The sequence below is a fragment of the Pogona vitticeps genome, chromosome 14 (genome assembly GCF_051106095.1).
Source record: "Pogona vitticeps strain Pit_001003342236 chromosome 14, PviZW2.1, whole genome shotgun sequence".
Taxonomy (NCBI): Eukaryota; Metazoa; Chordata; class Lepidosauria; order Squamata; family Agamidae; genus Pogona; species Pogona vitticeps.
In genome coordinates this window covers 20,088,233-20,109,304 of record NC_135796.1, presented here as the reverse complement: position 1 = coordinate 20,109,304, position 21,072 = coordinate 20,088,233, and the positions used below count along the sequence as shown (strand labels likewise).

General features: G+C 57.7%; 1 protein-coding gene across 1 annotated transcript in view; it reads left to right on the top strand.

Annotated features, from left to right (window-relative positions):
• The window catches only part of MYO18B (myosin XVIIIB), a 69,216-nt gene extending 49,342 nt beyond the window's left edge, over nt 1-19,874 (top strand). The window contains 10 exon segments of the mRNA XM_078381868.1: nt 1,513-1,626; nt 2,100-2,216; nt 2,640-2,723; nt 3,063-3,200; nt 3,544-3,729; nt 9,884-10,017; nt 11,105-11,146; nt 12,198-12,365; nt 16,431-17,707; nt 19,613-19,874. Coding sequence (XP_078237994.1) covers nt 1,513-1,626; nt 2,100-2,216; nt 2,640-2,723; nt 3,063-3,200; nt 3,544-3,729; nt 9,884-10,017; nt 11,105-11,146; nt 12,198-12,365; nt 16,431-17,706 — 2,259 coding nt within the window. The 3' untranslated portion in view covers nt 17,707; nt 19,613-19,874.
• The last annotated feature ends 1,198 nt before the right edge of the window (nt 19,875-21,072 follow it).

Here is a 21,072-nt window from a genome sequence, read left to right as displayed (position 1 = left end):
GCCTCCCAAATCCGCTTCCCGTGGCTTTCATTCCGTTAAGCCCTGCCGTTCCCACCCTGGCCCGTGACTGTGGGACGTGGGCCCTGGCGTGGGGTAGCAACCGGCGCCCGCTCTCCCTGCGTCCAGGAGGACTTTGTCTCTTGGGACCTGCCCTTCAAGCACTTGTGGTGGGGGCGGATTCTTCCTTACGATCATGATGAGTTTGGTAGCTTTGCTTGAATAGGTTCTTGGAGGGGGGGGGGCGCAGCATTTGTTGCCTGTCTTGAGCGTCACATATTTATTTAATTGCTTTGGTGGCACATGTGGGATCTCCCTCCCGCTCCCCGCCTGACCAGCCATGGTTCATTCCCCTGGAGGTAACTTCGGGAGTGTGTAAACATTCTCAGTGTGTGGGGTGTGTGTGTGTGCGATTGTGTGTGTGAGGGGCTTGGCCTCCTTAGCCAAGGCTGTGCTGTTCCTGCGTTTCCCCCAGCAGAATCCTTGGTTGCTGTTTCTGTTGCTGTGATTTCATATCACGTCGAGCCCCCTGGGCCAGAAACTTTAATTATAATCTCCAAAGCGTTCTGCATCATTTTTAAAGGGGGGGGGGCTATTTTGAGCCCTGGCGTGGAAAGGGATTTGCTATCACTTGCAGTGAAGTCGCTACCTAAGCTGTCCTTCCGCCACCCCCCTCCCTCTGAGACTCGTCTGGGGACGGGTGGTGAATAACGAGGCTGTTTCATCAAAATAAGTCTCCCCAAGAAGGCACAGCGGGATCGCTCAGGTAATAAGGCTGCCCACCCGCGCGCTCGCTCTCGCTCTCGCTCTCGCTCGCTCAGAAATGCTGAGTGCTTCTCTGGCTCAGCTGTGGAGGCTGGACTCAACGTTTGGGGTCCGGGAGGGATTGGGGAGCTTCTGCTGATTCCGGCCGGATCGCTGTCCCCGGCTGCTGCCCCCCCCCTCCCCAAGAGGGCCGGCCAGTCCTGCCCCATCACAACGCTGTTTCGGAATGCGAATCTTTGCGTGCTCCCTGTCCGTAGGACGAAAACAGCCAGGAGCGACAGCGAGGCTTACGGGCAGTTCCTTTTTTTGGATGGAAACTCCCAGAATCCCTGATCTGTTGGGGGGGGGGGGAATTTTCCATCAGGAGGTTCATTTCCACAACCTGGAAAGACTCCTTCTTTGAGCCGTGGCGCCCAGAACACTGTGGCCGAAAAGCCCCCCCCCGTCCGTGCGGTGTTGGGGGGGGTCCGAAACAGTTTTGGGGAGAGGAGGGTGCCTCAAGCCTGCAGTCTCCTCTGGTGCAAGGGGCCCCCTTGGAGGAAGCAGGCCTCCCGGCTCTCCGGAGCGACCGACCTGTAACCTGGCAAGATGGGGGCAAAGGGGGGAGGCGTTCATGGGGAAGCACCCTGGGCAGTGGTGGAGGCAGAGGGGCTGAGCTGGCTCAACCGGGGGGGGGGGCGGGCGGGCGGGCGGGGGGGGAGAAAATGCATGCCTGAGGAGCGATGCCCTGACTTCCGCCTTCTCCTGCAGCTGGACGAGAGCGTGGCCAGAGGCGCGGAGGCCCACAAGGCCCAGAAAGTGCTGGCGCTGGAGGTGGAGAACCTGCACACAGAATTGGAGGCCCTCAGCCGGAACAAGATTTTGGTAGGTCTTCGGCGAGGGGGGGGGCAGGCCCAGCTGCCTGGATTCAGCCGCTCGCTTTGTGGGGTCCGTGGGGAGCCCAGGCAAAAGAGGACCTCTTTCCGTGCCATCGAGGGGCACGATCCCCCCCCCCCCGGGAGTTTCCCTTCCACAGATCCTCCCTGGGTGGAACGAGAGTTGGGGAAGTCAGTGGCTGGCAGGGAAAGCGAGAGCGTCTGGACATGTGCCTAATTCAGCGTTTCGTCCCTTCCCAGCTGGGGTTTCAAGAAGGCTTTTCCTGAAGCAAACTCTCTCTCTCCTCCCCCCCCCCCCAAGAAGGTCACCCTGGGATCCCCCCACCAAGTGTGCCCCCCTCCCCCCCTCCCCCCAAGCCATGCCGGGCCCTTTAAGCCCAGGTGGGAGAGAGGTGGCTGGCCCCCCCCCTCAGTGGCCCCCTCCTTCTGACGCCAGCCCGGCCGGGCTCCCTTCTGCCCCAGGTGGATGAGCAGTTATACCAGCTGCAGCACGAGAAGGCGGATCTGCTCCAGCGCATCGAGGAAGACCAGGAGGACCTGAACGAGCTGATGGCCAAACACAAGGCGCTCATTGCTCAGGTGGGAGGGGGCTCTGCCTGCGGGTGGGGTGGGTGGGTGTGGGCACGGTAGGGCCAGGCAGGGTGGCTGCGGCATGGCAGCGGCTTGCCAGGGTGGGAGATGGGCTGAGCTGCCCTCTCCTTCTGGGCCTGAAGCATACCTGGGGAAGGTAGCAAAACGTCACAAAATGGCCACAAATATCTTATTGGGGCCCACGTCAGCCTCAGCCTCTCCCCCAAGAGAGGGTGGCTTTTCCATCTCGTGTGGCCTGGTGGGGGCCTCCAGGAGGCCAGTCCTGGTGGGGGGGGAAAACAGCCCTGTCTTCCTGGATCTTCAGAGAAGCGGGGGAGCCCCTCACTCTTGCCTTAAACCCTGCCCCATTTTGATTTCTCTCTCCCTCTCTGTCTCTTCATCCTCCCCCCCCCCCGCCTGCCTCCCCAACAGTCTGCAGCTGACATCGGCCAGATCAGGGAGCTGCAAAACCAAGTGGAGGAGATGAAGAAGGAGAAGCACAGCCTGCAGGAGAAAGTAAGCCTCCCCCCCTCCCTTGAACCCCAAATCCCATTCTCCAGTGTTTGGAGGTGGCTCACCAGATGATGCTCCTGAAACTAGGATTGGGCTACCAAGATATTCTGGGATGGAATCTCTCCCATCCTAGATCACATAGAGGCACTGGGAGGTTTCTGTCTTCAAACCATGCTTCCAGGCGCCCTCCTTCCCTCCCTCCCTCCCTCCCACCGGGAAGTGTGGGTTATTAAATGTGGCAGGGCATCCGCTCCCCCTCTCCCCCTCTTCCCCCCCCCCCGGGCCCTTCCCAAAGGGCAGGAGCTGAGAGGCCGGGGCCCTCCTCTTTCTCTCTCGGATCAGCTGCAGGCAGCCCAGGCCCGGGTGACGTACCTGGAACAAGCCATGGTGGAGCGCTCCATTGTCAGTCGCCAGGAAGCCTTGATTTGCGACCTGGAGAACAAGATGGAGTTCCAGAGCGTCCAGATCAAGCGCTTTGAGGTAGCGGGGCGGGGACCTTGCGTTTTGGGGGTGGTGGCGGCAGGCGGTGGGTCCATCCGAAGGGGGAGCGCAGAACCCACACCGCGTTTCAGTCTGCAAAGAGGCAAGGCGGGAGGTGGGAAGGGGCTTCTTGATGGTCAAACCCAGACACCGGGGAGCCGGGGCCTCTCGCCCCTGCAATCGTGCCCGCTCCATCCTCCACCAGCGGGCAGCGGGCAGCGTGGTGCCACCACAGTCTTGGTCTCTGGAGTGGTTCCCTTTCAGAGCCTGGCGCCCCCCTTTCTCCAGCCCAGCCCACCTCCTGCTTGTCCCCTAATAATGGGCCTCCCATGTTTCTCCACAGTTGCTGGTCCTTCGCCTCCGGGACAGTGTGATCAAGATGGGGGAGGACCTGGAGAAGGCGAAGGAAGGCGAGGCCCGGGAGCGGGAGAGCGCGCGCTATTACCAGATGCGGATGGAGGAGATGAAGGCGGACCTGAAGGAGCTGGCCGAGAGGGAGCTGGAGGCCCATCGCAGGCGGGTCGAGCTGGTAGGGCAGGCCGTAACCGGGGTGGGTGGGGTGGGGCTGGGGGTGGGCACGTTCCCCAGGGCGGCCCCGCCGTGGGCAGCTCAGTGGGGCTTCAGCAGGGGCTGTGAGGCATCCCGCCAGGCTCTGGGGAACAGGTGGTCCTTTGGGTCTGCCATGCCTAGGGGCCATGCTGGCTGCGGGAGGGGTCTGGGGGTCCACCAGAGAAAGGAGGAGAGCCGGAGTGAGCAAGGCCGCTCGGCCGGGTGGCGGTGAGGCATTTTTGGCTCCTGTCACCCTCTGGGGGCTGCAGGCGCCTCTCTCCAAGCGCCACCCATGACCTAAACTGACACCGGCAGCCGGAGAGGCGCTCCCTTCCAGTTTTAGAAGGAAGGGGGCCCTTTGGGAGAAAGGGACTCCAGTGGAGGGCCCTGATCCCTTTGAAAGCGGAGGCTGCTTCCAGGAGTGGCCCTTCACCTTCTTTTGGGGGTGGGTGGGGGGCAGACAAATAATCTTGGAGAGGGGCCATATTCGCCCCATCATTTGCTCTTTGGCTACCTCAGGAGTAGAGGTTTCCTCCTTTGTCTGAATGGGTGCAGAACATGACGGGGAGGGGGGGCTGGGCTGGGCTGTTCGTCGGGGTGGGGGAAGGCATTTTCTCCACCCCACCCCCCAACCTTCATGGCGGTGGCTGTGCCTCTCCCGGTGAATCTTGGCAACATCCTGAAGGCCTGGTTGAGATCAGGGGCTGTGTGTGCACGTGCGTGTGAGACGTTTTCTCACCTACCCCTTAAACCTCGTGGAGGAACGAAAGTTAGCCAGAGGGTTGTTGGGGGAAAGGAGGGTTTCCTCCTCCCTCGTGGAACATCATTTAGGTGGCGTTTCCTGCTGCGTGCTGGATCCTCCTGACAGGGATCAGCCTCCTTAATTGCAGACGATGCCATCAGAGAAGCTGTCCTTGGTTCCCTTTGGGCGCCTTTCCTTGCTTCAGCGCCTGCAAAAACTGTCCTCACTTGCACGCCTTCGTAGTTCCTCGGCTCTGGCTGCTGGTTTGGCAGACGCCAAGTGCTTGGTAATAATCCTGTAACACCTCAAAAAGGGTCTGTTGATTCCCCATCAGCTGGAAACTGGGGGGGGGGGAGGAGAGAAGCAACAAGGGGAGGGGGAGAGGAATCCAGGTGAGCGAGTTGCGCTGGCGAAAGGAGGAGGTGAAATCCACGGGGATGTCAGGAGAGAGTTGGAAAAAGTCACGCAAGAGGCTGTGGGACTTTTCTCTAGTCCCGTGCAGAGGAATGCTGACCTTCGCACGCTGATTCCAATCAACCTTGGATGAAGTTGAGCCCCATCCATCTGAGAGCAATTAAGCAGCTCCGAAGATCCCCGGGCACTAACGACGACTCTTGCCATCATTGGCACGGATAGCCAAGAGACCTTTGTTCCTTCTCCCCTGAGACGGCAGAAGAGGGAGATGTTCTTCCCTCCCAAATCCACAGGCCGCTCCTTTTCACTCCAAACCTCTGCCCAACTCCCGTCGGAGGCTGCTTCTAGCTTTTTGAAGCTCAAAAGAAGAGTTTTCCAGTCCTGCGAACTGTGGATGGATGGGCATACCTCTCTCTGGTGTGGGTCTCCCTTTACACCCCCCCCAAAGCAACACTTTCCTTTTCAGCCCAAACCAGTGAGTGCCGCACATTTATTATAGTGCCGGTGCAAGAATGAGGCCAGGAGTGTGTTTTTTAAAATTATTTTTAAAACTGTTCTCTGTGGTGTCAGGTCAGCCTGAGCAGAAAAGACCCATCTGTGTCCCTGCTCGGGCGGGGAAACCATGGCTGGTGAAATCGGCCGCCGTTCCCCCTGTGTTTGATTTCCTCGCATTTCTTCCCCCTCTTTTCTTTTCTGGCTCTGAAGTCCGGAGTTCACGAGAGCTGCAGCCACCTGAGTGAAGCAGAGGAGCAGAAAAGATGATGATGATGATGGGGATGATGAATATGGATTATTATGAATTAGTCTCACTCCTCTGTCCACCAGGTCTAACAAAGCAAGGCACGATACAGTCAACAGTAGGGATAAGCATGTTCTTGCACCGCCCACCTTCACCTCCATTTCAGGACTGAAAGCTGCGTGGACGCCCTGTAGAGTTTTGGCAAAGATCCCAAATGGGCAAAGCCCGGCTGACTCCCCCCTCCCCCCGGGGGAAGGAGTGCCACTGTCAGGCTGCCATGGCCAGAGAACCCCGTCTTGTGGACCCACCAGCTTGGCTTCTCGGGACTGTCGCGATGCCCCCACCCTCTGGGCAGGCAGATCAGTGTTGTCATGTTCAGATGTCCCGTGCTGGGTTTTCTCAGGTCACAACCTACCCGCCCCTGAAGGGGGAGACCCAGAGGGCCTCTGGGTTCTGTGCTAGCTGTTGCTTTCTGTCCCATGGAGCATGCGCGCACGTGTGTGTGTGAGACAGTCTGAGCTGCTTTCCTTGAGTGCAGGCTTCTCTCCTTTCCCCAACTTCATCTTGAATCCCCAACCCCACCCTTGGGCCCTCAGTCCCACAGAGCTGTGGCCCCCAAGAATGTGTCTGACATTGAATGTGGCCCTCAGTCCACACAAACGCATAAATGCATGCCATCCCGCCAAGCAAAAAACGAGGGTGCCACCTTTTTTTTATGGTCGCTGGAGAGACCTCCGTGGAGAAGGCTTTAGACCACAAACTTGGGCAAATGTGGGCTGAGAATCCCAGTCACTGTGCGCTCACTCCAGGATGGAAAAAGGAGCCAGACGGAGTTGAGTCATCTTTCCTTATTTCTGTTCCTAACTTGATCAGGCCCAAATCTTCTGCGTAATAGCTCACTCCGATATCGTTCAATTTCCTGAAAATACCATAAGTTCTGCCATCAATAAGCCTGATGTGTTTATGCACCAAGGACGATGCATTTTCAAGGTGCACCTAAAATATCAAGCGGAGGGGAGGGGGCAAGGGAGCCAGCTATAAAATGTGATCCATTATCTGTCTTTAGAAGTGTTCAATTATGTCAAATTCCTCCCACTTCATCTCTCTTTAAGCAGCCTCTCCTATTCGTGGTGCACAGATACCTTCTCGTGTGACTCTCATCTCATCAGCGGCAGCGTTAAAATAGCTTTCATACACAAATAACTGCCTTGATACTTAACTTCCCAGGTTTTCAAACACACTGTCACAACCTGGAGCAATAATCACCCTCGCTTAACATCTCCCGAATGCAAAGCGGGCCCCTCCAAGAGGCGGCTGTTCTCTCCCTTTTAGAACCGAAACACTTGCTTCTGGGATCTTTTCAAAACAAGCCACAGGCAGCATTTTGAGCCAGCCGAAAAGATGAAGAACATCTGTAGCTTCAGGATCACAAGGAATGAAACTATGGCGCTAATAGGTCACATCCAGCCCTTCACCTCTGAGCGCACGGAAATTACATGCTGTGAAATCCCGGCTGCAGGGTGCTGTTGGTGCCGTGAAATCCAGCGCTCTCTCTGTGTGTGGCTGTGAGAGGCACGGCTGTGCCAAGTGTCTCCAGACCAGGATTCAGCACCATGGAGAAGGTTCCTCCAAGTCTCTCCCTGGTTTCCTCCAGAGGCTGCAGGCCTCCTTCAGCTGACAGAGGCCCCAGCCAACTGGGCCAATGATGGTCTCGGGAGGGCCCTGCACGTAGACCACGCCTTCCATCTTCCCCCAGCCAGGGCGGCCAGTGATGGAAGCGATCGTCTCAGATCAGCCTGGAGGATGGATTGCGATGGGCCTTTCACGAACCTCATCCCGTGTGCCAGTGGGGCCACACGCTTCCGCCCATATCACCTGAGTCTCTCTGGCTCTACGCAAGGCAGCAATGTAGCCGGCCCTCCTTCTGTTGTAAGAGGCTCCCCCCCACCCGCTCCCTCCCACCTGCTTTCTATGGGCCACGCATGGCAGCATCTCACGCCTCAGTGGTTCGGCCGGGCCGTGTTTCCACCACTGCGTCCCCAAGCCTCTAAATCCTTGTGACAGCCTGAAAACCTTTCAGCCTTTGCGTTCCACCAGAAGGCTGTAAATCTCTCTCTCTCTCCCCTCCCTCCCTCCCTCCCTCCCTCTCTCTCTCTCTCTCTCTCTCACACACACACACACACACACTCTCCACCGTGAAAAGGAGGCCGTGAAAAGGAGGCGAGGGCCAAGCTGACGTATGGAGAGCATCTGCAGTAGCAGGAGAGAAATGGTTTTGCTAATGAAAGGCCCCAAGATGGCCTTGTGTGTTAATCATTTCTTTCCCCTCTCAGACGGAGGAGGAAGGTCTGGATCCTCTTATAGAGATCCAGGTCTAGGGAGCATCGGATGGGGAGTGGAGGCGGGGGGGGTGGGCAGGCAGGGATGCTCCCTCTTGCTGAGCTCTTCCCGCCTGTTGTTGCTGGCCGGCAAACGTTCTGGGATGTCAGGAAGAGGGAAAGTAAAAAGAAGGGAGAGAGGCAGGTGATGGGGGAGGCACTGAAGTGCCTGAGTCGGGGAGGAGAGAAATGATTTTAATCGCTGTTGTCGTTATCAGAAGACATTGGAAGGGCTGCACTTAATTTTGCACCGATCGGTTGTTTGCTTTTCTGATTCCATGTTTACAAATTGCCGATAACAACGGCCCCTGCCTGTTCAACACCACATGCTTCCGCCCCCCCCCCCAGCTTGTGTCGGAGAGGCAATTTCTCCATGCCTGCCTGCATCGGTTGAAATAAAGTGGCTCACGTTTTCCTCCAAGGAGAGCCTGGGAGGAACAAAAGCTTAGCCCTTCCCGCACGGAGTGTGATGGAGCTCTTTCCGCCCTCCCGAGAGGGAAGGACACGAGCTCAGAGATGATTTGAGAAATACGGCACCAGGCTGGCCTGGCACATCCGGGAGAGCAGGCCGTTCCCCCCTGCCCGCCCCCACCACCCCCCTGCGTCTGGCCTGCCCCCTGATAGCTTCTTGATGGCTTTTGACCCCCAAAGGCTGGCCTGCCCCAAGGAAGGCCTGCCACCGTCTGGCAGAGGGCGTTTGCGTGACTTTCCCTGTCTCACTGCATGCCTTCTCCGGGGTGCTTGTGAAGGAGCCATTGAGAACGTTGGCTTCCTTCCCAGTAAACACCCCCCCCCTTTTAAAATGTTTTTTATTTTTATTTTATTTTTTAACAGCTTTTGAGGCAGGTTTGGGATCTTGCTGTTGATCTCCTGGGGCTCTTTAACAGGAACACATTTCAGCACCCGGGACAGGTCCCTCTCTTGGAAGGAACCGCCTTTCCCTCTTCATTCCGAAATTCTCCTCTAGTTTGGGTAAAATGTGTACAGAAGCACTGAAAATCTGTGAACTGTCTCACCATCCAAGTCTGCCGGTGGAGATTTGTAAGAGTTGTGGCTGAAAAAGAGTCCAGAAGGAATCAAAAGCTTTCATTTTCTGGTAAAATTATACAGACCCACCGAAGGTATTTCCCAACAAAAGAGGTTGTTTCTACTGGTCTCGCAGCTGCAGGAGAGGTCCTGTACCTCCTTCCTTCAAGAAAGGAGGACATGCCAAAGCAGGACTGCTGTTGAACGCGAAGAAGACAAAAATCACAATTACGGAAGAATGACACAACTTTAGCATTGAGAGTCAGCAGGAAAAGAGGACGACCCAATAACACGAGATGGATGGACTCCCTTCAAGGAAGCCACAGGCTTGAGTTTGCAAGAGCTGATCAATTTGGGGGCAGGGCATTTGGGAGATCCCGCATTGCTTAGGGTTGCCATAGGTGGAGACAGCTTGACGGCACCAAACAACAACAGCAAGGTGTTTCTGCGCCTGATGCAGATTTCTGTGCTCCGCAAGGGCTTGGTGCCCGTGGAAGGGGCCCCTTTGAGGACGGTGTCTGCCTGGCAAGCAGAGACGGTTTTGCTTGGGGAGAAAAACCAGGCTGGGCCAAGAGGAACTCGGGAGAGGTGTGTCAAGGCACGCCCAGGGGTGGGAAAAGCAGGGAAGGCGAGGCTCCCTCCTGCTTCGGTGGCCTTGCTGCAGCCCCATGCAGTTCTCTGCCGCCGCCGCCGCTGCAGCTGGTGGGTGGGAGATTCGAAGGAAGGAGGGGGAAAGCTGGGCTTCCAGCGGGAAGAGGTTCTCCTCGTGGTGCGCTTCTCTGCCCGCTCCCTTCCTCCGCCAGGCCCTAAAACTCGGCCCTTGTTCCCTTCCCAGGAGAAGCAGGTGGACGAGCTCTCTGCGGTGAGGCAGACGCTGCAAGCCGACCTGGAGACGTCCATCCGGCGCATTGCGGACTTGCAGGTGGCCCTGGAGGAGGTCCAGTCGAGTGACGAGAGTGACAACGAGAGGCGAGTCAGCCAAGACCTCTGGGGTTCGGGGCTGCCGGGTGTCCCTAGCTTTCCTTCTCGTGGCACGTCACCGCTCTGGGTAGAGGCCCGCCATCGGTCAGGTTTATCAAATGGCATAGTTCAACGCTTTCTCCCCTGTCCTCTTACTGAAAGAGGCCTCTTTCAGAATCAGGGCATCTGCTTCTGCCAGGCTTTCCTGTGACACTCTGCGGCTCAAGTGAGCACGTTGTTGGAAGCGGAGCTTCCTGCCAGGAGGAAAGCTGTCTGGTTGTCCTAACTGGCACTTGCCTCACCTGCCTTTTGTAATATTCTTCTCATCTTTTCTCTGAAATCTGTGACCAGCTTTCCCAGGTCAAAGATTCATCTTTGGGAACTAGACTGTTCGGTTCTGGTTGTGCTCTGAAAGAATTGGGTACCTGGAGGGAAAACATTGCATGAGAAGGAGGTAGATGTGATTGGATCTCCAGGGAAACCAGGCCATGTTGGCCTCTCTGTTTGCTTCACTCTCCCTGCCTTCCCTTTCCCACCCGGCCACCTTTGTTCAGCTTGCCAGAGCAAATCAGTCGGGAGCAGGGAGACTTCTGAAATGCAGCTTCTCTCCCCTCCCCAGTCCGGCAAAGAGCATGCATCTTTTCCTGCTGGCCGGTCAAGATAAGGCCCGGGCACCAGTGGCAGATTTAAGACCTCTTGCCTCTTGGGAAAGAGATTGCTGTGCCAAGGCTTTCTGTGGCTGGCTGGCTGGGTGGCCGGCTGATGCACCTTCCATGGGTTTCTCCCAGCCTGGGGGCACTCAGTGGGTCGGCTGCTTTGCAAGATGCCAAGGAGGAGAAGAGGGTGTCTGGAGACCTGCTCCTTCTTAAGCCACCCCCCTCTGAAAATCTGGGGCTATGTCACAGCCCCCCTCCCCTGCTCAGTGCAGCTGCCCACACTCCTCCTGGTCGGTCTGCCCAACTCCAAAGAGAAAAGGCGGCGTCTGGTCTCAAGGACTCCACACACCACCCCTGCTTCTTTCCTCTGCCTCCCTCAGTCAAAAGCCAGGGCTCTGTGTTTGATGCCTTCTTTCTTTCCCCCCCCCCTCTCCTTGCAGTGTCCATACAGCCCGGGAGTCACTCAGCTCTAGGCTAGAAACGTAAGTGAACACCCCCCCTTTGATGCCCCCCTGCATACACACGGTGTGTGTGTGGGGGGCTATGCTGTCGCCGTGTGAGCAGAGAATCAACCTCATTGATTAGCAAGTGCGGGAAGCTCGTTTGCTGAATGCAAGCCCATCCAGAGCGGATGGCCCTGGAGAACGGGACATGCCCTGTGATTAATTTCCCGTTAATCTGGGGTTTCGTTCCCTCTTCCGTGCGCTGGGTGGAGGGGGCACTTCCCAAACGCTCCTTCTTCACCACCCCAAAGAAGTTAACCACCTCACTTCCTTGACCCAGCAGTTTTATAGAAGATGTCTCAATTTGTCTGGGGTGGGGGAGCATTTTGGACACCCCACCCCAAGGGGAAAGGGAAAAAACTGTGCTGGAAGGAAATCAATAAAGGTCTAGGCATGAGGGTAAACATTCACAATGAGCCCGTGGAGGACCAGCGTAGGACCCGACTTGTGACCGATGCGGCCCCTGGGGAGGGGGAGAGAGGGAGGGGCCTCTTCCGTTCTTCTCGAGGGCCTTGGCTACGAACTTCTGTTTATTTCCTGCCTTACCTCGTGCCTGCCCTTCCCTCTCCCATGCCCGTATGTGGCTCTCTTCTCCCATGTTTTATCTTTACAACAACCCTCTGAGGCAGTTCAGTAGGTAGGGGCCAAGAGCCGTGCAGGGAACTTTTTAGTCCCGTCTCCCTCTGTGGCCCTTCCCCTGGGCCAAGAGACCTCTGGGTGGCCTTGACCATGAGATAGTCGACCAGCTTGCTTGCTTTCCTCCTCCCTCCCCATGGCCGTTTCCTTTCCTGCTCTGTCTGTCAGCCCAAATCTGCAGGCAAAAACTGCCTCATTTCTGTAATTTGTGGGAGAACCATGTGAAGGTTTTTAACTACTTGATTATTAGTAAAAGTATTACAAACTGTGGTGGGCTTTTTGGGCGGGGTGCATGGGGGCGACCTGATTATTTGGGGGGGCCTGCATGGAAGGGGTACAAGGATTGCTTCTTTGCTCTTCCTCCTCCTCCCCCCCCCGCCTGCCTACCTCCCAGGGAGAGTCAGCTGAGCCTGGGCTCAACCGTGAGCTTACACCTGGAGCCGGAAGGAAGCGTCGCATCGTGGCTGGGCTCAACATCCGGCTGGTCCTCCCCGTCCGGCCCCAGCGTGGCCGGGAGCGTGTCTCGGCCATCCGTGGACAGCTCGAGTTCCCCAGGCCTGAGGTGAGCAGCATGTACAGGCAGGGCCAGAGGATGGGGGACCCGGAGGGAGGTGGGGGGGGGAAAGCTCCTCTGAGTTGTCCCGTCATGGAGGGAGAAAAGGAACGTGTGTCGTGGGGGGGGGGGGTTGGCTGGGCAGGCTGTGTATGAATCTCAGGCCTTAACTCGGGAAGTGGGAAGCTGCTGGGCGTCTCTCCTCTGTTCCCTTCCTGCACCAGACCGAAACGCAAACGCAGGGAACCCCAGGGACGGAGAGCCTCTCCCTGCTCCGGGAGCCCCCAAGGACGGTGTGGCTTTCACCTGTAGGCCCTTGGGCTTCGTGGCACTGCTGGGAGGGGGGGGGGTCCGGCAGAGCTGCCACGCTTGTGGCCAAGCGCCGCCTCTCGCCAGCCCTTCCCTTTGCTCAACAGACCTTGAGAAAGAAGGAGGCGGCGCTTCCGCCTCCAAGAGGCCAGTCCTTCTGACACTCATCTCTTCCGGCGGCTTGATCCAGTCAGGTGCTGGGTCACAGGAGGTGAAGCTTGCCCTAATGGGCACCGTGGGTGCTGGTACGCCTCTGGCAATGTCGAGGCTTCTCTGCTGCTCGGCCTCCCCCCTCCCCCTCTTTCTGCTCGGCGTGGGACTTTGCCGGAGAGACGTTGCTCGCTTTCTGCACAGCACGCAGGGCAGCCGTGGCACCAGCTGTGGCACCAGAGGACGGGAGGAGGGGGGGACGATATCGGAGGTGGGGGGTCTTTGCAAAGCGGTTCTGAGCCCCTCTCTCTCACTGTCTCACTCTCTCTGTTGCGTTTGGCGGCTTTCCCAGCCTGCGGATCCAGAGCAAACCACTGGTCCTGTCCGTGCCTCTGCAGGCGGCCCAAACTGCCCCCTAAAAATTCTGCGCTCACACCCACCCACGCACGCACGCCTGCTTGCTGACTTCCCGACTCCTTCCCTTCTGGAGGAAGAAGAAAGAACCGAGCGCCGTGGCTAACCTTTCTGTTTATGAGGCTGCTAAATAGTGGCTGTTTTTGAAGGACTCCCAAAGAAACGGCGTTTTCTCGCTGTCCAGGTCGCTGGCTGGCATTTAGTGCTTGAGAAAGTCTGCAGGTCTTTTGTGAGGGAATGTTCCTAATGTACCTGAGCCGTTTAAGCTGCTAGCAAGCCTGTCCCTCGCCAGGGCAGTGTGGTGTGCCATTGGGACGGATCGGACCCCTTCCCATGCAGTGTATTGCTAGTGCTTCTGAGGCAGGACCCGCTGTGTATGGCGGGGTTAACGGAGGGAGACGCGGACTGAGCCAGCTGCCTGTTTGGGTGGGGGCACTGCCGGGGGGGGGGGGGGTTGCATTGATTTCTCCTCCCTCCATTCCTCTTTCCAGCAGATATCATCTTGACTCTGTGTAAGTGTGAATGAGTGCGTGCACACTGTCACACACACTACGGGGAAGGGGGGGAAGAGAAGGAAATCAATGGCAAGCATTTCTGCTGGATTTTGCCGAGCAGCAAAAGCCGCTTATTAAGTTCCTTGGCACTTGCTGTGCCGTGAAAAATCGACAACAGGGCCGTGTCGTTTTTACAAAGTTTGCATAAGGTAGAGAATATTAAAGCATTTCAGGAGTCTCTTAGTCAGCCAGGGAGAGTGCGCGTGTGCTGAGAGAGAGAGAGAGAGAGAGTGTGTGTCCTGGAGGGGGGGGAGGCAGGGCAGCCCCTCTGATGCCACCTGTCGGGAAGGCTGGCTGGGCATCTCCCACCTGCCTCGGGTTCCTGCACCTCGGGGTTGGGAAGCAGAGGGCACTCTTGGGGAGAGGCTTCCAGAAGCTACCCCTGCGTCGAGGCCTCCTCCTGCGGAGACCCAGAGGCGTGTGGGTTGCCGTCTGCCAGGCTCCTGGGCTGGGGGGCTTGGCACACAAAGGGGGGCCGCTTCAAGAGAGGGGATGTCACCCTGTGGAGAGGCCGTTTTGGAGGAAGAAGGGAAAGAGGCAAGATGGAGGATGAAGGCCTGAGGCAGGGGCAGGAGGAAAAGGGGACACCCCCCCCATTGCCGGAGGGGCTTGGGGGGCCCGAGGAAGGTGCCTCTGGGGCGGAAGGAGCTCTGGGCTCGGTGCCCGGGGGTGCGCCTGCCAAGGCCCTCTGCTGGGCCCAGAACGGCCAGGGAAGCTCTTTCTGGACTCCTCCAAGGGAGGGGGAGGGAGGGAGAGGACCCCCCCCGGCCCTTCATCTCCTCCCCTCCTCTCCCTCCTTCTTGGCGTAGCCTCGGTGCAGAATTACAGCATGTATTCCTTTGTTTCTGGACATGTACTGTGCGTCAATTCGAGTACAGATATTATTGCATAAATTATTTCAACTAGCATAAGCATAATCACCCTAATTGCTGTGTAATCTTCGCTAATTACTGTTGTATGTCATTTGCTTTGGTGCAGATTGCACGCTACAAAAATTTCTGTTTGGCTGAAGAAGGCTTTTAGGGTCTCATCCGATCTTAGCTCCTACTTTTTAACATTCAACTTGGGAGGGCGGGCGAAGGATGGAGGACTCTAGGCCAGCCCGGCCATCTCGGCCTGGCAGAGAAGCGGGGGTGGGGTTGAGGCCGGGAAGAAGCGCCCCCCCCCACGAGGCCAGCCAGAGAGCCTCCTTCACGCTCTGCTCTTGTGAGTGTGTCGGTGGCGGCCGAGGTGGCGGCTGCACCAGGGCAGGTGGACTGGCAGGAGGTTCTGGCCAAAGCCGGCCGGGCGGCTCCATGTCATGCGAAGGGACCTTGCTGGCCTGCCCGGGAGGCGTCCGGCTGCTGGAGGCCTGACCCTCCTGGGACCCGGGCTTTGCCAGGACCTGGGTAGGACGTGTGCTCTGACAGCGCCGGCTGGGCAGCCATGGAGGGCACCCTCGGGGCAGCACCTTCCCGCCTCCTTACCTCTCAGCAGACGGCCTGATTTTGGAAGCCCCCGAGCCTCGGTCTCGCTCTCAGGAATGGGGCTGGAAGGCGGGAAGGTGGCTTCCCGAACCCTGCAGGGGCCCGGGCGGGTTCTGTCTCCGGAGGTCAACAGGGGCAGGGTTTTGCCGGGAGTAGCCCCTGCAGCCCAGGAACCGCCCATGCGGGTTGTGGTTCATCCCCAAAAGGGGGCTCCTTCGGGCCCACGTCCTGCCACCCAGGTCTGAATCGTGGACCACTCACGGGAAGGGCTGATGGCCCGGCCCTTCCCACGCCCCGGACCTGGGTCCGTCGGCTCCTGAGAGGACCCGGCTCTCCCCTCGGCCTCAAGAGGCTTCCGCCCGGACATTTTCCTCCAGGTTGTTGACCCTGGAGAGGTCTGGATGAGGAGTCCAGTGAGGATGGCGAGCTGCCCGACGTTGCTATGGCAACAGCATCCTTTCTCTCTCGTCAGAAGGGTCCCTTCGTGTCAAGGCTGGATTGTCTCCCAGCCATGTCTTGGCCTTCTGGAGGAAGGACAGAAGGGAGCGCGAAGGGTGGAGGGGCCCACCGGCTGGGCCTTCCACCTGAGATGGCTCAGGAGAAGCAGAAGATGGGGTCTAACCCCTCCCGCAGGGCCCCAATCCAGCCCGGTCTCTCTGAGTCACTCTGCTTCGGGATGGTTCTTCCTAATGCGCCCCCCCGGCAGCCGAACTGCCTCTTTGGAGGCTTGGCCCCTGGCAGAGGAGGGACCGCAAGGTCAAAGAGGCGAGTCGTTTTGGGCCAGGACTAAAAGAGGTGGCAGGTCTTAAATAGCTCCAACAATACTGTGCCCCGAATAATCCGGTGTTGAGGCTTTTGCCAGCAATTTGGCAGCTCGTTTATATTTATTCTAATTACACGGATAGGTTTGGTTGAAAGGCAGGATACAAATATTTCAAATGAATAATTCAGCCATTTGTGATCAGCTGAACGATGTCTAGCAAATGACGTCCCAGGATGCCGAGAGAGCACGCTGCCTGCCCCTGAATCCATTGCTGGTGGAAGTGTTACAATTAAATGTGGTGTTTTCTGTGATACGCGTTCCTGCGGGTGTGAGATCGGGGGGGAGGCAAAAATCCTCCATGTACTTGGCTGTTCCGTCTCATAGCCAGCTCGCTGTCTCCCTTTCCCTTGTGTCTTAGGACAAGCAAAGATCCCGGCGTGGGCCGCCTGCCGGTGTCTCCGTTAGGCCCCAAAAGAAAGGAGAACGGAAGGAAGGCAGGGGAGGCCGACTTTGGCAAAGCGGAAAGCCCTTCTTTTGGGGCCCGAAGACGAGAATACGGGAGACCTTTTTGCAAAGAGGAAGGTGATAGTGCCCCAGGCGTGGGGGCAGCCTCTCCATCCATGATGAGAAGATTGTCCTCTCCCACGGTGGCAGAGAGCAAACCACCGTGTCCTTCATCTCCCTCGGTGGCCAGGAGGGCCTCGCCTGCGGCGGAAGACAAGCCGCCCCGCTCGTCCTCGGCTCTGTCGGAGTACGTCGAGGAGCTGCGGAGGAAGAGGTTGAAGGAGAAAGAGCCGGGCAGCCTGGCCTTGGACGATGCCTCCCCTTTGCCCATCTACCAAACAGCAGGAGCCTCCTCCCTGAGAAGGTGCAGGACGCTGAAGGACAGCGAAGAGTTCCCCGCCCGACTGGAGGAACTCGGAGAGACGGTGGGAGCGGCCGGGTTGGTGCGCTCAGCCAGCTTGAGGAGCGTCTCCTCAGACAACATGGCCCGGCCCAGCCTCTCGCCAGCCCTGAAACGGGCGCCCAGATTTGGGTCGTACGATTCTCTGGTCCAGAACATGGACGACGCCTACTCAAAGCTGGGCTCGCCGGCCCCGGATGGGGACCCCCTCAGTCCGTCGCGCCAGAAGCCCTGGAGGAGCAGCCTGGAGGCCTCCGTAGAAGAAGGCCCCGAGGCCGGCCTGGGGAGGGAACCGCTGGTCTTCCAGAGCAAGAGGTTCGGGGAGGTGGGGCAAGAAAGTGACCCCTTCGCTTGGAAAATACCGACCCTGAGCTATGAGAGGAAGGTGGGCACCGAGGCGGAGGATTTCCTGCCAGCCATCCGGAAAGCCCAGTCCACCAGCAGCTTGTCCCGGGGCCCCCGCGAGAGGCCCATGAGCGTCCGCTTCGAAGACGAGGTCTCCCCCGGGCGCAGCTTCCTCTCCGAGATCAAGACCCTCCTGTCTCCGAGTCCTCGGCCCAAAGAGGACCCCGGCAACCTCTCCGACTCCTCCGACTCCTCTTCGGGGTCCGTGGTGTCTTGCAAGAGCGCGGACAGCGTCAAAAGTCGGCCCAAGACCTTGAGGCCCGAGGGGGAAGGCTGTGTGGGGAAAGCGGGCGGCGAAGGGGCCCACGGAGCCCCACGGTCTGAGGCGGAGGGGAAAGAAGATGACGTGAACAGCATCATGATGAAGTACCTAGGAAAAGAGTAAGGTAAGGTGGGGAGCCTCAGGTGGGGCGGGAGGGGGGTGGGCCGTGGAGACCCTTCAGCCTCGGTGGATCGCTCCCTCTCCCGCTTGGGGAGAGCAAGGAGAGCGTCGCCTCCACCCCAGCCTCATCGCCCTCTCCTTGGTGCACCATCTCGCCTCTCCCCACGTGGCCTTTCTTGAAACTAAAAGGCCGCAAACCTTGCACGTTAAACGCAGATCTCAGTTTCTCAATAACGTAGCCATGACAGAAACCCAGATTTATTTGCCTAAGCCAAGTGGAAATGAACACTGACCCCCTTGCCCAAAACAGCAGCAGCAACGAGGACAACAACTAGCCCACTGCTGCAATTATGCGGGGAAAACAAACTAGACAGCATTTTGTGAGAAGATCCTCTCTTTGGAGTAGCTTCTCTGGGGTCCCGCGGCGATCAAATCTGCTGAAGCGGCCTGGATGTGTTAATAAAGCATTTCTTTATAGAGAGTGCCGTCTGCGTAATGGAGGTGGCCGGGGGGTGCCGGGGCATTTAAATCATTCACGGGGAGCTGGAGCTGCGGGTGGGGGGGGCAGCGGAGTCGCTGAGGGCCTTGTGTTCTGGGGGCCCTGTTTCCACCACGACCAGGACGTGGAGAAGGACCCGAACTGGCAGGGTGCCTGGCAGCCGGGGCCCACGGTTCCTCCCTTGAGCCACAGCAACGCCTCCGGGGGGGGGGGAGTGTCACGCTGACATTCGTGCTTTCCGTGCCTGTGTCTTGCCCGTGCGCGCCCTTAACTCTCGTCCGTCAGGAGGAAAAACAGCCGCAGTGGTCCACAAAACGAGGGTGCTCGGGGGGGGGGGGAAAATCCTCGGCCCCCACGAGAATCCCAGCCCAGGGAGGCTTTGCAGGGAGGCTTCATCCATCGGCAGCCGGGATTAGGGGCAGTTTGCTGCTCTGGTCCGGTCGTCTTTTCCCCCTTTTCAGCCCCAAAATGGGGGTGAGTTGTGGGCGGGGGCAGAGCAGGTCCTTTCTGCTGCTTCTTGGCCTTGTGGCTCTCCAAAAATACAGCACAGGACATTTTTTTGGGGGGGGGGAGCATCTGGTTGACAGATTACCTGCAGTGCCTTTCCACGGGAGCTGGTTTGGTTCCTACCTCCTCAGCAACACTAGGCTGGCCTTCAGGCGCCAGGCGCTTTCTTTCTCCCTCTGGAGTGGGAGGCCCTCCTCGGCCGCCCCCTTTCCCTTGTTCCACCCAGGACAAAACTTTCAGGGCGGGTGGAGACCCCCCACCCCACCCTCTCGATGGGCGCTGAGACCAGGAAACAGGTTGGGAGTTTGCTCTCTTCTCTCCTGACGTCTGTTTCTCCTGCCAAGCTTTCATGCTTCAGATTCTAATGGAGGTGTCTGTCCTCTTCTTAACTTGCTAGCAGATGAGCTCGTTAGCAGCTAATTAAGAAACTAGATCTGAGCAGCTCAGATTTAGCAAATGGTATTTCCATTTATCTGCAGACGGTGTGACATTCACAGGGGCTCTGAGATGCTTTGAGGAGGCGGCTTTTAATCTCATCAGCTGAGCTCCTGGTCATTTGATGGAATCGGGGAGCGCCCGAGTTTTTTTGTGGGGAGATCCGTCCCAGCGAAGGGACCGGGAGCTCAGTCGGTGGTGGAAGCTGACTTTCGAAACAGGATGGGCAGGAAAATGAGGAGGAAGCCGGCTCCACAAAGCTGGGATGGAGGTGCCGGTGGGTGAATGCGGATCAACCCTGCTTTGGTTTGGTTTTTGTTGTAAGGGTGGCATCTCTTCATTCTTGTTCTTTTCTTTTTCTTTTCTTTTCTTTTCTTTTCTTTTCTTTTCTTTTCTTTTCTTTTCTTCTTTCTTTCTTTCTTTCTTTCTTTCTTTCTTTCTTTCTTTCTTTCTTTCTTTCTCCTCCAGGAGCCAAGGTTTCTTCAGACGTCTCCCCCCCTGCCCACAAGGTGGATCTGGAGGCATCGTTTTCTTCTTCCAAATACTGGGGTATCTCTCGCCACTTTGGGGCTGCCTTTGTGTCGGACTCCAAAGCAAGGGGGGGGCTTGTGTGCGTGCGTGCATGCGTGTCTGTGTGACCGAGGGGAAGAGGCAGAGAGGCACTTTCCCTTGGGAAGCTGCTTTCTGAACTCTTGTGGATTTATATAAAATAAAAGCTTTGCTTCTTTCAGCCAGGCCTCTTTCCTGCCCCTCCCTGCGTGTCTCAGGGCTTGGACTAAGTGGCTTTTGAGGGCCTTACGATGGAACGGAGCTCTGTTTCAGGTGCCCTTCTGTCTGTCTGTCTGTCTGTCTGTGTGTGTGTGTGTGTGTGTGTGTGTGTGTGTGTGTGTGTGTGTGTGTGTGTGTGTGTTTGTGTCTGCGCTCAAAGTCTGACATTGCCCAGGAGAGATGGTACCCAGGGGGCTGACATTTCCATTCCCGAGATACCTTTCGGAAGTGTGTGTGTGTGTGTGTGTGTGTGTGCGCGCGCGCATGTGTGTGTGTGTGCGTGAGTGCGTGCGTGCGTGCGTGCGTGTGCGTGTGTGTGTGTGTGTGTGAAATAAAGAGAGTGGTGGAAACGATTCAAGGGCCAGGCAAAGGAGCCATGCTGAATGGGAACAAATTCCCAAGGTTAGGGGGACCATCGTGGCTGGCTGCCGTGGGAGCAGCAAAAAAGCTCTTCCGTGGCCCCTGAAGGACAAGGATCCAGTCACCCCAGGAGATGCCTTGTGTGAGCCCGACGGAGGATCCTTGTTTCCCTTCCGTTGCTTTCTCTCTCTTGCTTAGAAACAATGCTGCCGCCTCCACTTCAAAGCAGGCAGGGCTATCCCTCCGGGCGTGCAAGGCCAGGCATTATAATTAGGAGGATCCCCTCCTAAGGCTGGAGGGGAATGCCCAGTGGGTGCAACAGGGGTGGCTCCCGGGGGGCGGGGGCAAGATTCGCCCTCTCCCCCATCTCCCTCCTGCCCCTGGTTCTTGGTCTTCCACTCAGATTTGGGCCGGACATCCCCCTTCCACCGAGGGCATCCAAAAGTCCCCCCCCCGCTCCCCATCTGATTCTCTTCTCCGCAGCTGGCCTGCCACTTCCAGTGTTTTTGCACCCCGTCCTGTCTCATAGGAGGCTCCTTGCTGCAGAAGCCACAAGAGTTTTTTTCCAGCAAGAGCGGATGGAGTGGGGGTCAGTGGCGCGTCATAGGGAAAACTCTTTTCCCCCCCCCATGAAAAGTGAGCTAAGGTGCGTTGCCAGAAATGTTTGTGAGGGGGGCCAAGCCGAGTGCCCCCCAGTGGCAGAGCTCATTAACGTAATGGATCCGGCGCCCTTAGAAGGGAAAGCCGATCTGATCTGATTAAACTTTAAATAGCAGCTTGCTTACTTCTCTGGCAACTGC